General features: G+C 39.6%; 2 protein-coding genes across 3 annotated transcripts; one reads left to right on the top strand and one right to left on the bottom strand.

The window, feature by feature from the left end:
- The first annotated feature begins 2,491 nt into the window (after window positions 1-2,491).
- adal (adenosine deaminase like) lies at window positions 2,492-5,665 on the top strand. The gene is made up of 10 exons (XM_004069558.4): window positions 2,492-2,635; window positions 2,783-2,913; window positions 3,851-3,911; window positions 3,995-4,082; window positions 4,159-4,240; window positions 4,309-4,435; window positions 4,735-4,815; window positions 4,901-5,039; window positions 5,115-5,215; window positions 5,318-5,665. The coding sequence occupies exons 1-10, from the start codon at window positions 2,594-2,596 to the stop codon at window positions 5,507-5,509; spliced, it is 1,044 nt and encodes a 347-aa protein (XP_004069606.1). The 5' UTR covers window positions 2,492-2,593; the 3' UTR covers window positions 5,510-5,665.
- On the bottom strand, window positions 5,631-13,322 carry nat10 (N-acetyltransferase 10). Of its 2 annotated transcripts, none has more exons than XM_004069557.4 (29): window positions 13,265-13,322; window positions 12,913-13,036; window positions 12,742-12,833; window positions 12,480-12,651; window positions 12,209-12,331; window positions 12,072-12,133; window positions 11,866-11,980; window positions 11,067-11,174; window positions 10,784-10,917; window positions 10,604-10,697; window positions 10,438-10,536; window positions 10,228-10,364; window positions 9,962-10,086; window positions 9,734-9,884; window positions 9,563-9,659; window positions 9,346-9,462; window positions 9,177-9,278; window positions 8,992-9,066; window positions 8,294-8,410; window positions 8,082-8,215; window positions 7,955-8,003; window positions 7,768-7,864; window positions 7,570-7,677; window positions 7,326-7,498; window positions 7,135-7,254; window positions 6,935-7,033; window positions 6,164-6,237; window positions 5,995-6,075; window positions 5,631-5,904 (listed from the first exon to the last, which is right to left on the bottom strand). In XM_004069557.4, exons 2-29 carry the CDS (start codon window positions 13,024-13,026, stop codon window positions 5,760-5,762), a joined length of 3,114 nt encoding a protein of 1,037 aa, XP_004069605.1. In that variant the 5' UTR covers window positions 13,027-13,036; window positions 13,265-13,322; the 3' UTR covers window positions 5,631-5,759. The 2 variants fall into 2 exon arrangements, with proteins under 2 accessions (XP_004069605.1, XP_011474281.1); XM_011475979.2 differs by having other exon boundaries at window positions 13,167-13,282.
- Between the last annotated feature and the right edge of the window lie 1,050 nt (window positions 13,323-14,372).

Genomic DNA, 14,372 nt, shown 5'->3' with positions numbered 1-14,372 from the left:
CTGAGCACCAGAGCAATAGAGGCTCAGATCTACCACACCAGACAAGACCCAAGGTGTAGGCTGTGCAAAGAGGCACCTGAAACAATCCAGCACATAACTGCAGGGTGTAAGATGCTGGCAGGTAAAGCATACATGGAGCGCCACAATCAAGTGGCTGGAATAATATACAGGAACATGTGTGCAGAATATGGACTGGAAACCCCAAGGTCAAAATGGGAAACACCCCCGAAGGTGGTAGAGAATGAAAGGGCAAAAATCCTGTGGGACTTCCAGATCCAGACTGATAGGATGGTAATGGCGAACCAACCAGACATTGTAGTGGTGGATAAAGAACAGAGGAAAGCCGTTGTGGTGGATGTGGCAGTGCCAAGCGATGGGAACATCAGGAAGAAGGAACATGAGAAACTGGAGAAATACCAGGGACTCAGAGAAGAACTGGAGAAAGCCTGGAAAATGAAGGTGACAGTGGTGCCTGTGGTAATTGGAGCACTCGGGGCAGTAACCCCCAAGCTGGAGGAGTGGCTACAACAGATACCTGGAAAGATCTCAGACATCTCAATCCAGAAAAGCGCAGTGCTAGGAACAGCTAAGATACTGCGCAGAACCCTCAAGTTCCCAGGCCTCTGGTAGAGGACCCGAGCTTGAGTGAGAAACCACCCACGAAAGGGTGAAAGGGGCAAGTTTTTTTTATATAAATATATATATATATATATATATATATATATATATATATATATATATATATAAATATATATATATATATATATATATATATATATATATATATATATATATATATATATATATATATATATATATATATATATATACACACACACACACACACACACACACATCATTGTTGTTAAATAAGAGAAAAAGTCAGCCTTAATGCTGAAACTTTAATGGAAAATGCATAGTTGCAGGACTTCTTACAAAAAAGAATTATTACAGAGAATTAAAAAAAAATTTGTTTAAATATGTAGAAGTTTTACACCTCTTTGACTTGTAATTTAAATTATTTAGAACAGCCTAACAATAAGTCAATAGGAAGTCAATAATAATAAATAATAACAATATATATACATAATAAGTCAATAATAATACATCAATTATAAATAAAAATAATAAAAATTCAATAGCAATTCAATAATAATACATGATAAGAATAAATCAATAATAAGTCAATAATAATAATAATACATCAATAATAAGTCAATAAGTCTAAAAGTCAATAACAGATTTACCCTTAAAAAAAAGAAGAATAAAAAAAGAAAAACAATAGATTTACCCTACTAATTCATGTGAGTGATCAATTTGTGTAACACGATTGTATGGTGCTGGGTTTCAAGCAAACAGTCTGGCCTGTCATAGACATATCTTTTTCCACAAAATGTTTTGAACAACCCGACTGTATTGCTAGTTGGTAACCACAGTGATCCATCTGGGTTAGCTCTTCTGATAGCTAAGGCCCACTTTTTCCTTAAGTCTGAATCCATTGGAAACCTGCAAGAAAAGTTCAGTCACTGAGTCAGAAATTTATAAATCTATATTATTATAATAGCCTAGTCCTAGTATACTGTAAATAGGTTTAACAAAATAAAGTTTACATTTATGTCGACAGCAAATTATACGTACATCATGCAGCATGTTGATAATAGCCCTGCAGCATCATGCATGTCAACATGTGTACTATTACTGATGCCCCTGCAGCATTAACACTTGTGCTATCCTAGGCACTTTAACATTGGGAGTTGGGTCATCTAGACCCACTAGACAGTACTCTGAACCTTTTTTTTTCAATTATTTGTGAACCTCACTGGTGTCCATGGATTACAAGAAATCTTTCCACCTTTATCCACCTTTGTCATGGTAGGGAGAACACGTCAATGGAAGGGTGGGGTCATCTAAGATAGCACAAGGGTTAAAAGAACAAAAATATACTTACCTGTGAAATGTTATGCCTTCCTCCTTCGTGGACTAATTTCTTTTATTTCGGCAGTTGATGCCGGCACAATGAACTGGCATTGTGTTCACATGCATGCACTGCAGCAGTGACTTGACCTCACCAAGATGGCGGTGCTCTCCTCCCATGAGGAATCACGTGATGTCTCCTCTAGCGATATAACTCATTGGTGACTACCAATCTAGAAAAAGGGTCGACGGTCAATGGATAAAGCAGACTGAAAATAATTCATAAAATATTGCACTTCAATTTTATATGGATACAAACGTGCAAATCTGCGGAAAGGTAAAAAAAAAAATAAAAAGCTTCAGAAATATTTTTGGAGGCTAAATAGAGACTAATAATAATAATTAAAAGTAGTATTAGTAGTAGTAATAAAGCGTTACTATGGGGAGAAATAATACATTTATTTAAAATAAGTGTGTTTTCGCACGTAATTTTTGAAATACGTGCGGCCAGTGTTGAACTTTTTCCTTGGCTGCACATTCCCATTTGCGGAACCTTTCCGGTGGAGGAGCGTGGGACTCCTTTCGTTGTTGCACCAGCTGGTGTTACAGGAAAATAAGGACTGAACACATCGACAGATAGAAGGGAATCCATCCAAGGCTGCGTTAAAACCAACCTGAGATGGACGACGAATGTGTCTTTTATCGGGAGCTACCCAAGGTGGTATGTAGTGGGCACACAGGGGGGATAAATGCTTAAAAGAGTGTGGCGAATGTTAAGTAATTTTTGAATTAATATTCAACTGTAACCTGTTACCTTTCGCGTAAGGTGGAAACTTGCTAACGTCAGCCTTTTCTTTTCTGTCAACAGGAGCTTCACGCGCACCTCAACGGCTCTGTCAGCTTCCAGACCATGGAGAAGCTGATGAACCGCAAACCTCACCTCAACATCGAGCACAGCATGACGGCGATCGGGAAAGGCCAGCGCAGGACGCTAGATGAGTGTGTCTGCGCTTCTCTCACCACTCATTGATATATATAAATAAATAAAAAATCACATCTCACTATGTAAAATAAATCCTATAAGTTATAAACAAAACATGTGTATCATAAAACCTACTTTTAAAAGGAAAAAGTTGGACCATATTATTATTTTATTATTATTATTTTTAGTAGTGCTTTAAAAAAATCTTTTTATTTGTACCTTTTCGAAAACATATACATAAATGATGCATGTAAAAACAAACAGACAAATACATGAATGAAACAGTGCTAGTAATGTTAATGAGTTGTGTAAAACCAACAATAATTAAATGGGGGGGGGGGGGGTATAAACATTTGAAAGAAATTGATGTATTATTTTTGCGATGTCTTATGTTTCTAGATAGAAATGAAATTTTCTGTCATTTGATTGTTTATTTTACAAACAAACAATAGTTCATTTAAAGTTTTTTTTCAAGTAAAAAGAGAATCTCAGAGTTAATGTTTGTGAAATTTGTGAGAATAAAGTCAGAATTTGATGTTGCCGTTAAAATACAAAGAACAAATTTTTTATTTAGTTTGGGGAAAAAATCTATTAAAAAAGAGATTCCTAGAAATGTGGATTGCTTTTAATGTGGAACATTTTTTTCTAAAACATTATTTTAATAAAAACCTTTTTTTTAAATTACAAAAAAAATCTTATCAAGAAAAATCACATTTAAAAGCAAATTTGCTCCAAAATGAAACTATTTTAAATGTAAAGTTTCATGTCATATTTATCATCTTTTAGATTATTGTACCAATTTACTGCAGCAAAAGTAACTTGACTTTGTTTTCATAAAACTTAAAATTTTTACATTTTCTTCATTAATCAATTTCCAATTTCTTAATAGCCTATTTACCTACAACAGAGTAACTAGTAAGCATGCATTCAGTAATCTGTGCTTTCATTTTCTAGATGTTTTGAGGTTTTTAAAGTCATTCATAAGTTGGTGGATACAGAGGAGGATATCCTAATGGTGAGGATGGACTCCGTTAAACGTCTTTTACCTTCAATCTGTTTCCCTTTGGTGTCATGAGCAGACATGTCTTCATCGTTCAGGTTTCTAAAGATGTAATCAGGGAGTTTGCAGAGGATGGTGTCAAATATTTAGAACTCAGGAGTACACCAAGGGAAGAACAGAGGACAGGTGAGAAAGTCAACATGAAACCAGTTTTAAGAAAGTAATTCCATGTTCTCATGAAGTTGACATCCTTTCTTCCCAGGTTTAACAAAAACGAATTATATTGATACCATCATCAAAGCTATTCAGCAATGCAAAAGCGAGGGGCTAGACATCGATGTCAGGTACGTTTACTTCATGAACAGCTGAGTGACAGGAAACTCCACAGCGCTAAGTGCCTTTTATCTGCAAGGCTTCTAGTGGCAATCGATCGTAGGAATGGGATGGAGGTTGCCATGGAGACTGTGAAGCTAGCTGAAGAATTTATGTTGTCATCCGATGGTTTGGTTGTAGGAATCGACCTCAGTGGAGATCCAACGGTAATATGGTTTTATGAAATGTTTTATGTTTGTATTAAAACCTTCTAGTTACAATAATTAATAATAGAACTTTGGGGACAATAACTATTTTAAAAGTTAGATCATTTTTATTTTAAAGGGGAAAAAAGAATAAATTCTTCTGGGCCCAAAATAAACCAGGTTTCATGAGATTGTTTCATCCACGTACGCCTGCATTTACCTTTCAAACAGCCATCATAGCATTGACTTCACATAAAAGTAATTTAGTCAGATTTGAAGTTCAAGCATAATATGATGATACTAATAGTTTTATTTTTAAGGTGGGCCATGGAAAATACTTTCTTCCTGCATTGGAGAGAGCCAAAAACGGTGGACTGAAGCTGTCGCTGCACCTCTCAGAAGTATGACCGTGCGCATTCTAATGCAGAGTGTCACTTAAACCAAAGAACACAGTCAATCTCTGCGTTACATCAAATACGGTTGCAGGTTCAGTCCCAGCTGGAGGAGTCAGAATTGCTATTGAATCTGCCCCCTGACAGGATCGGCCACGGAACTTTCCTCCATCCTGAAATGGGGGGCTCTCAAAGCCTCGTTGATAAAGTGGTAAAAAACGGCATTCCGCTTGGTAAGAACACTGAGATTAACGGGGAAAACTAGTGTGCACAATACAACGCTGATGCTTAGCCTCTTTGTTTCTTAGAGCTCTGTCTGACCTCAAATATTAAAGGGCAAACTGTGCCAATGTTCTCCCTGCATCATTTCAAATATTGGTACCAATTAGGACATCCAACTGTCATTTGTGTAAGTTTTTGTTTCCAGACTTTTTCTTTTTTAACAGTGAAAAGGTATCAGTTTTGTTTAATACAGTAATTGTCTAAATCCACTTTTGATTTCCTTTTCCAGACGGATGATAAAGGAGTCTTCTGTACAGACTTGTCTCAGGAATATCAGCTGGTGGCCTCCACCTTTGGACTGAGCCAGAAGGAGATGTGGAAGCTCTCCCAGCAGGCCATAGACTGCATCTTTGCAGAAGAAGCTGTGAAACAGCAGCTCAAAAAGAAGTGGCAGGATCTGCATCCCCAGGTATTCAAGTGACCTCCGATAGCTGGGCCTTAAAAGTCATCATATACCTCAGGTTGTGTTTGAAAACAAAAGAGAATGTTGGTACATTTTTCAAATCCTTTATAAATAGATATGAAAAAATATGTAAGAAATGTTGAGTAGAAATAAAGGCAAGCATTTATTGTGTGACACTGTGGTGTGTTCTGTTAGATTCCAAATCCATAACTCACACTAACTAGTTCTGACATTTAAAAGGAAAAAAAAATTTTTTTTTCTTGTACTGTTATGCTCTCTTTCCAAATTTTCCTTGTTTGATTTTGCTCTTCTTGAACTTTCCATGTTTCATTTCCTTCTTTTGGGTTTTTCCTTGCTCTGGGACTCCATTGCTTCCAGTTGAGTTTCCTCCTTCCCATTTTCTCTTCTTGTCACTGTAAAATAACAATTTTTAGCCCAGTTCAACAACAAAACAACACAAACCGTGAACAACCCTAAAACTGTGTGTTGAGATGATGCTGCACCTTTTGATGCTGACCATAGCTGTACCCCCTGCCTTCTTCAGCACCTGGTCCCACTCCTCATCATTCCCTCGGATTCTGTATCTGAAATCAGACACAAAATCAAATACAGTCATACCAGATTGGAAAAAAATCTGGTTCAAACTCAAAACTTTAACAAGCTTATACTCACTCTTCCAGGTCCAGGTCTTTCACTTTCTCCAGAGCCTCCTTTTGCTTCTCCTCAAACTCCTTTGCAGCTTCATTCTGGTCGGTGGAGAAAGAGTAAACACTAAGGCCTTAGCATGCTGCTCTCTAAATCCAACCTTTTTTTCTAAAATAAAAATCTCTCCAAAACCAAAAATAACTGAATTGCATTAAAAAATAAGTAAAAATGTTCTTTTTTAGCTCACCAACTTAAAACAAACCATTAATAAAAGGAGAAAATGTAATCTAAACAAGCAGGCAAATCTTTACTTTCAGATTCCCCATAAAGACCTACTCCCAAGGGGGTTTTGGTGTTGACATGTTCTTGTGGCATTTTTGCCATGATGGAGGACGTGTGTGTGTGTATATGTGCGTGTAAAAAGACGAGGTTAAAACTGCATTTCTGAGTATTTCTTTCAAATTGTTGTGATTTAGGAGCAGAAAAAAATGTTGTTGCATAATCATACGGTAATTAAAAGACCCCTGGAAACACTTTTACTATAGATAAAAATATCAGAGTGGGACATTAAATTGTGTTCTGCCTCTCAACATGACAAAATGTACTTTTCTGTTAGAATCAACATTTTTTTATCCTTGTGGCAAAAAAAAACAAGAATTTTTCAAACGATGTTTATGTAAACATCTAAAAATGTGTTCACACATTTTCCATCTTCATTTTGCTCCTGAGACACAAAATCTTTTGACATTTTTTTAATATTATAAAAAAAAGACATATTTGAAGACTGTGATCACATACCAGATCTTCACTGAGGCTTCTGACAGTTGGCTCCATGCTGACAGTTTTGGTGGCAACCATCTGTTGTTCAATTGCTTTCTCTTGGATGCTGTTAAACACCTAAAAATGCAGAATAAAAAAAGAGAAAAGTATGATTTAAATGATCCACTATTAAATGTATACATCTTTGAAAATAAAAACAAATACTCATGGTAACTGACATGCACAAACTTTCTGATGATGCGGTTGAAGAGGCCCATAAGCTGCGAGCTCGGGAGTTCAATTTCCTTTTCTAGTTGCTCCACAGTCTTGTGCTGCAGTCCAATTCCAAGCAGTAATGCCTACAGGGAAAACAATCCCATAAATTCTGGAGCTAAACTCTTCAGGGATACGGAGTTTGAGAGAAACGTACACACTGAGCCGCAGACAGGGAGACATCACCCAGCTGTTTGAGGAAAAACATGCGAGCCAGAGCTGGGATCAGGTCCATGATGAGGTGGTAGTCCACCATGCTCCTGGAGTACAACTCCAGACGTTTGAGATCATAGGGGGTGAAAGTGGATTCCAGCTCTGAGATGCTGAGAGCTGTAGATAATCAGAGATCAATCAGAACAGATGTGGGAATATAGAATAGCTACAAAACCCCCAAAACATACCAGTGACCTCCTCTTTGGACTTCTTATTTTGCAAAATGCTGAGCGCTAAGCTTGGATGGAAGCTGCTAAACCGATAAGAGAGTAGAGACAGGAAGCGGCGGCGGAAATCTGTGACCACAACAAACAAAATATTATAAGGAGAAAGCTGTAGGACCACACGCAAACAGGAGCTTTAGGAGGTCAAGAGGTCAGCTTCACCTTTCCAGAAGGCAGACAACCACTGGCCCTGCTCCGGGGCCTCCTCTGTATTCAGCTCTTTCAGCATCACACAGGAGTGTTCTCCTGTCAGGTCATTCTAGAAACAACCAAACACGTTAAAAAAAAAAAGGGTTTAAAGGCAACAAAAACATGAAGCTAACACGTTAGCTAAAGTAACAGCACTCACAGGTGTTTGCCGTAAATAGACTGGAGTATAGCCCCCTTTTTTCCAGAATCTGGAAAGGTGACAAAAACATTTAATAGATCTGATACTGCTGGATGATTCCAGCTTTACTTGTCTATCTGCATCTCACCTGAGCAGCTGTGTTGTGAGGCCATATGAAACTCCTAGGTAGTCCAGCCTCTCTGCTCTCCTCTCGGTGAGCTTCAGCAGCAGAGGAGGCAGCTCTTTTCGAGGAGTGACCACTTCCTCCAGGAGACTAACAGCCTGTGAGAGTCAAACAGAGGTTCAGTCAGACGTAGCCGACCTAAATCCTAAAGGTGTGCCCATCAAATGCAGTCTCACCTCACTGCTGACGGGGACGATTTCGGTGTTTGTGGAGGCCGTGCCTTCCTCCATGGTGGGAAATTTGCCCTCATAGTACATCTGCAGCAGCTGGAGAGCTCGAGAGCCGTAACCCATCTGAAGAAGGGTCACACTTCAAGTCACACAAGCTGATGACTGATATCAATTTTGAATAACTTTATTGAAATGCAACCATCCCAATGATAGTTGGATTTGCTCCAAAAGAAGTTTAAGACCCTCTCCAATGAAAATGGTGTTTTTTTTTAACATGTTCTTGTGGCACTTTGCTCATGATGGTCATTGTTGACTTCCAAATGGAGGTACATTTAAAAGACAAAACCACAACCAGGTTAGTTTGCCAACAAATTACAAGTTGGCTGTCAGTCCTGGTGCTCTCCAGTGTAAAATGATTCAACTTTACAGTAAATATTACAACTAGAGTTAAACCAAAATCTGCATTATTTTAATACACCTTCTCTGTAAGTGGTGCACAAAAGGGAGGAGTGGTCTTTTAATTGATGTGTTCAAATGGCTTAATACAAAAAAGTCTGGAAACAAGTGGATCACAGTTTGTTTTTTTTAAGTCATTTTTAAAGCAAGTCCAGTTGACATAAATGGTTCAAATTTCCTCCTGCTCCTCGGAAAATAAAAACACTTTGAATGAGGCGATTTTAGACTTCATAAACTGAAATTCTCACCCCTTGATAGTCTGGATTGACAGCTATTCGCACCACTCTGCCTCCAGACAGACAGCCGAAGTCTGGATCTTGAAACTGAAGGGAATACAAGAGGACATTAATTGACTTCCATCTTACACCAGCAGCTGCAGAAAAACTACAGCCATGGAGGCGGTATTGAAAATCTTAGCGCCGAGTGTGCACACCTGCTCTGACACCGTCCAGGGAATAAGGTCGCCCGACGCCTTCTTCCCTCTGGACAGACTGTTGAGGATGGTCTGCCTTGAAATTTCCCCCTCTAGACAAACCTGAGAAGAAGATTTTTTTATGCCATTTGCCAGGCTGGGATCCTAAAGGTTATATTTTGCGAATTACCTGCACCACGGCGAGGACTTCCGGAAGAGAGTTCTGAGTGGCAGGAACAGGCGGCAAGAGGCAGAAGAGGTGATGAGCTGGAGCGTCGGACAGCATCTGAAGGTCGTTTGGGGAATTCTGAAGCCACGCAGAACCGTTAGTCAGCACAAAAACTGGGAACAACATTTAGAATGGACCTAAGGTTTGGTTTCTGTGTGGACCAGAGCAACTATGTCACCTTGTAGTGCGAGGACACATAGAGAGCCATCAGCCTCTGCAGGAACGCCTCAGATGCTTTGTGGTAGCAGAACAGCGTGTCTCTGTTTACATAATATCTGCAAGGAGGATGTTGAAGGAGAAAATACATCCATTTTTACGGTTTGCTGAGTGAAATACAAATGAAGGATACAAGTCGCATGTCTGTGGAAGTGGGCAGCCAGAAATGAGTCTGGGAATGTTGAGGCAGTCAAGACAGAGCAGCTCGTTCAGCCACTTCTCCACCGGGTCTGCCGGAGCGTACCGGATGGACTCGTGCAGGGAAACCTCGTGGAGGCTGCGCGCTGCAGGGCAGCAAGACGGGGTCAGGTGTTGGACTTGAAGTAGGACCCACGCGACCCTGAAAGTGTGACAGCCCTACCTGCAGCCAGCCTGGCGGTGCTGGTGGTCCGATTCTCTGCTGACAGGCTCTGCTGGCTGTCTGCACTCTGCTGCCGCAGTTGCTGGAGTAACTTGAGAGACAGAGAGCGGCCTGTGCCCTCGTACCTGCACAGACCAAGAACAACCCATCACACCTGCAGGTGATCTGACCCACAAAGCTCCGGCACTCAAACAAACATTGAAGGTAATTGTTGGATAACTTTTGTAGGTTTTTAATATAAAATTGTTCTGACAAATCTGACAGACCCATTGATGGTGGAGGCCATGAAAACTAGATAAGGCCCCAGCAGCTTCTTCACCAGAGGGAGAGGGATAGCCGCAGCCTCGTCAATGACCAGCAGCTCAGCCTGACCCAGCTTCACCGCATCCCCGGGGTGGATGTACTGTTGGTCACAGAGATCACACGTGAGGAGATCCGTTCTTTTCAGACGAGACACTTGTTCTGTTCTCATCTACCTGAATGGTCTGCCGATGCTCCTTGAAGATGTTCACCCGCACCACTGCTTTGTTGAACTCTGGGTTCAGAGACTGGATGATCTCATAGTCCAGATGCTCCTGCAAATGAGAAGAACATCAGGTGAGAGTCACTGTCCACCGACAGAGAGAAGATCTTAGCACCTACCTGATACTGCAGAGCATCAAAACCTTTGAAGATGAATTCAAACATGGTGTGGAGGTTGTCTGGGCTCGGAGAAGTCACGAAGATGTTGGAGTAGCTGAATAAGAAGAGATGTTTGTACAAAACAATTTTAAATGTGAATCTAGAGTTCTTTACGTGGGGCTAAACAAAAACCTCATGTACCCAAAGGCCACAGCTCCAGCGACAGACAGCCCCATCGCAGCAGACTTCCCTCGACCTCGAGCGGCAGTCAGAGCCACGGTGCTCCTCAGGGTTTTCTCGGACACAGCTTCGATAAACTTCAGCACCGCCTTTGCCTACGGGATGACGCGCTTCTTAAAAATTACAATTCAAACCTTCTTAAGCTCAATCCCATTCAAGTTTAACTTCCTACTGAAACCCCTCTGTATGTTCAGATCTCTGCCATCAAGATTATCACCACCCATGCTGTTAGAGGTGACCTGACCTGATCCATAGTCCTGCAGCAGTCCACTAGAACCCCGACAGGCTGAGTGTCCTGAAGAGACTCCTTCAGATCTTTCAGCTCTTGCTCTCGAGGAGACAAACCGTCCTCCTGGAGAAGAGAAGGTGATGGCTTGTCAACACCTAAAGACCTTGGTAAAACAAACACTCCAAAAGATAAACTTAAAGACCCACTCCAAAGAAAATGTTGAAATTGTTTAGTAGCATTTTTCTCACGATGCAGGATATATATGTAAACAAAATTATACATTTTTGAGTATTTCTTTATACAAATTGTTGTGAATCAGAAGCAGATAAAAAAAAATGCCGTTGGACAAAGAGTGCATTTGTGAAATATAACACAATGAGCGGCGCACAAGCTCCCTGCTAGTCTGATGCCCCCACTTGTAAACAAATAGATTCCTGTTATTAATAATTAATGTAAGTAAAGTTCAAAGTTTACATGGTGAGCAGAAAAGGAAGTCTCCCTCTTGAACATCACTTATGAGTGCTCTAGAGAAACAGCAGACTCCAAAAATCGTAGATCTATAGGGAATTTTTCAGAATTCCCCTGAATTTAAAGAATACAAAAGCAGAATCCTAAAGCATCATTAAGCATAAACCCTTTTTTTAAAAAATAACAAAGCGGTTTACTCAACGTCAAGTCATTTCAAACATAAATGAAGTTGAAAAAACGGAGTAAAACAAGCAAAAAATATATACATTTGGTTTTTCCTCATGTATTATTACAACCTCCTCTTAATTAACTAACGGTATATTAGTTTCCATGACAACATTTGTACCTGGGTCTTTGGGGGAACTGGCTTGATGTTTGTCATGTGGCTGGAGACTGGAAGGATGTTAAGCTGGTCGTCAATAACAACACAGTTTTTACAGGAGGAAAGTGAAAGTATAAATCTGAAAAACACAAATTAAAAGACACTATGAATATTTTTTTCTGCAACTAAGAAAAAACTCAAAAAAGGGTAAACAGAAAAAAGAACCCAACCTCTCGTTGAACCTGCCCACCACGTCTTGGTGAGCCTCAGTTCTGTATCGGGCGTGCACGTCCTACAAAGAAAAACAGGAACTAAGATAATCCGAAAACCAACCAGACGACGAAGGTGAACGAAGATCACAGCTTACCATGGTCATGGTGTAAAGCTGCTTGAGAGATTTCATGGTTCGGAGCAGAATGACGATGATCCCACCTCCTTCCACCGTTTCGATTGTTCTTGCCAAGAGATTGGGAGTGAGAGCTTCAAAGTCCTGAGTAGTAGAAAAAAATGTGTGAAAAGACTACTTTATTTTCCAAAGACTTTGGTTTCGAGCAAACACCATGAAGAAGAGAATCTTTGGTTCACATTGGCCTAAACAAAGACCAGCTCTATTCGCGAAAACCATAGAGATTTCTCACCTGCAGGACACACATGCCAAAAGTGTTTCCCAGGATCTTGTGCGTCTCGTTGTAGTAACAGTAGCGGATGTTGGTGGCAGCAATGAAGAGCTCAAACGGGTCATCTTGATTCAAATTCAGGGTGCCAGTTTTAATCTTCTTCTGCAGCTGTCTCATGCGCTTCTTCCGATTGCTGTTCACATTCATTGGGACACATCAACAGCTGCCCTCCTTTCCCCCTGCAGACACTGCAACCACCTGTCTGGATGGAGTCTCTACTTACCTGCTAAAGCCCAAATCTTTTTTATAGCACCAAAGCACCGAGGGTCGAGCTCTGACAGCAGTTTTAGACAGCATGTGATGCAGGATCACGACCTGGATCAGAGGAAAACGATGACTAAATATGGAGGAAGCTGCTGAATCAGACTGCTAACTAGAGGAATTGATGATTGACCTGATCTTTGCCGCGATCTCCCACAACCACAAACATGGTTCTGTGCTTTAAAGCGACCCCGTTCTCTATCTGGACCCGGATCCGATTGTCCACCTTCTTGCGGACTGTCGCCATTGTCGCAGCGCTGCAAAGAAAAAGCATTAACGCTGACTACTAACTAAGACATACAGGAGGCCAGCTAGCAATTCCAGGTAATCTGTCAGCAAACGAGAACAACAAAACCGGATTGAGAAAACAAACTATTGTCCGTTTACCTTCTGTTAAAGTTTCTTTTGTTGGTCGGAATTTAAAATTACAGAAAAACTCAACAACAAATCAAGCAATAAAAAAAACACGCTGTTGATACACTCACGTGGAGACAACAGTTCATGAAGGACCCGTGGATGACGTCAAAACTGCGCGACAACCTCTCTCTCTTTTTTCTTTTAAATTAACAAAACAGAAACAAAAAAGGTGATAGACGGAAACAATAATAACAAAGAAAAAGTCTTTCCTAGGACATGCAAACTGTTTGCAGAAGTTTTAGGGAGCTCGTTTTAACCATCTGAGCAATTATCTAAACACGAATTAGCAAAAGCTGCGAAATTCCTCGAGGAAGTTTCTTAGGTTTCCAGATAATGAACAAAAAAAATCTATTTTATTCCCACTAAAGTGCAGTTTATTTTTAAAGAAAACATCACCATTCACTTAAAAAAATGCCATATCTTCGTATACAATTTGTTTTAAAAATTGTTGAAATGCAAATTTCAAGTAAACTACTATAACAAAATAAAAAATAAATGTTGAGCACAGGACAGAACCACAGCTTTTGAGGTTATATTGGGTAGAATACTGATACTGGAGGAATTTTTAAGTTATTGGACACATTTAATTTGTAAAAATGTAGTTCTTAAATATCACAGATATGCAAGTTGTTTTTTTTGCTGGTAATTCACTTTTCTTCTTAAAATCTAACCTTTTGTAAAAGCTTCTGGCACAGAGTGTACTGCAAAAGTGGAAGTTTCTAAGAGAATCTTTTTAGCTCCTTTTAAAAGCAATAATAATTATGTAAAGATTGTCAACAAAATAAAATTGAAAATGCTTAAAATGTTAAAGGATAGCATTCCAACTCACCCTGCGAACAACTTGTCCAAATTACTGATTACTTTTCAGCAAGGTGTATTAAAGGCTTAGACATATAGTTTCATCAACTAACAACTTTTTCCAACATTTTCCAACCTAATTTATAATTTTATTTAACTTTTACAGTATTTCAGTTCACCTGTCAGTCTCAGATATGTCAAGTAAAGCTTAGATATCCTACACTTGCCACTTTCTGCATTAAAGTTATCCTGAACCACATAAATGTTAAATGTAAACAAATGCAGAACTATCATAACAGCAGACTCAGCTTCACAATAAGAAATACAAACAAACATTTATCCTGGTTCATTGCATCTTTGAAGAACAAAATGTGATTA

Source organism: Oryzias latipes, chromosome 6, assembly GCF_002234675.1.
Source record: "Oryzias latipes chromosome 6, ASM223467v1".
NCBI classification, from domain to species: domain Eukaryota; kingdom Metazoa; phylum Chordata; class Actinopteri; order Beloniformes; family Adrianichthyidae; genus Oryzias; species Oryzias latipes.
This window is presented reverse-complemented; position numbering and strand designations above follow the sequence as displayed.

Coding starts and splice junctions, on each gene's coding strand:
- adal (XM_004069558.4), top strand. CDS start 2,594: ATGGACGACGAATGTGTCTTTTATCGGGAGCTACCCAAGGTG. Junction 2,636..2,782: donor ATCGGGAGCTACCCAAGGTG/GTATGTAGTGGG, acceptor TTCTGTCAACAG/GAGCTTCACGCGCACCTCAA. Junction 4,436..4,734: donor ACCTCAGTGGAGATCCAACG/GTAATATGGTTT, acceptor TTTATTTTTAAG/GTGGGCCATGGAAAATACTT.
- nat10 (XM_004069557.4), bottom strand. CDS start 13,026: ATGGCGACAGTCCGCAAGAAGGTGGACAATCGGATCCGGGTCCAGATA. Junction 10,537..10,603: donor TTGATGCTCTGCAGTATCAG/GTAGGTGCTAAG, acceptor TCTCATTTGCAG/GAGCATCTGGACTATGAGAT. Junction 7,678..7,767: donor GTTGTCTGCCTTCTGGAAAG/GTGAAGCTGACC, acceptor TTGTGGTCACAG/ATTTCCGCCGCCGCTTCCTG.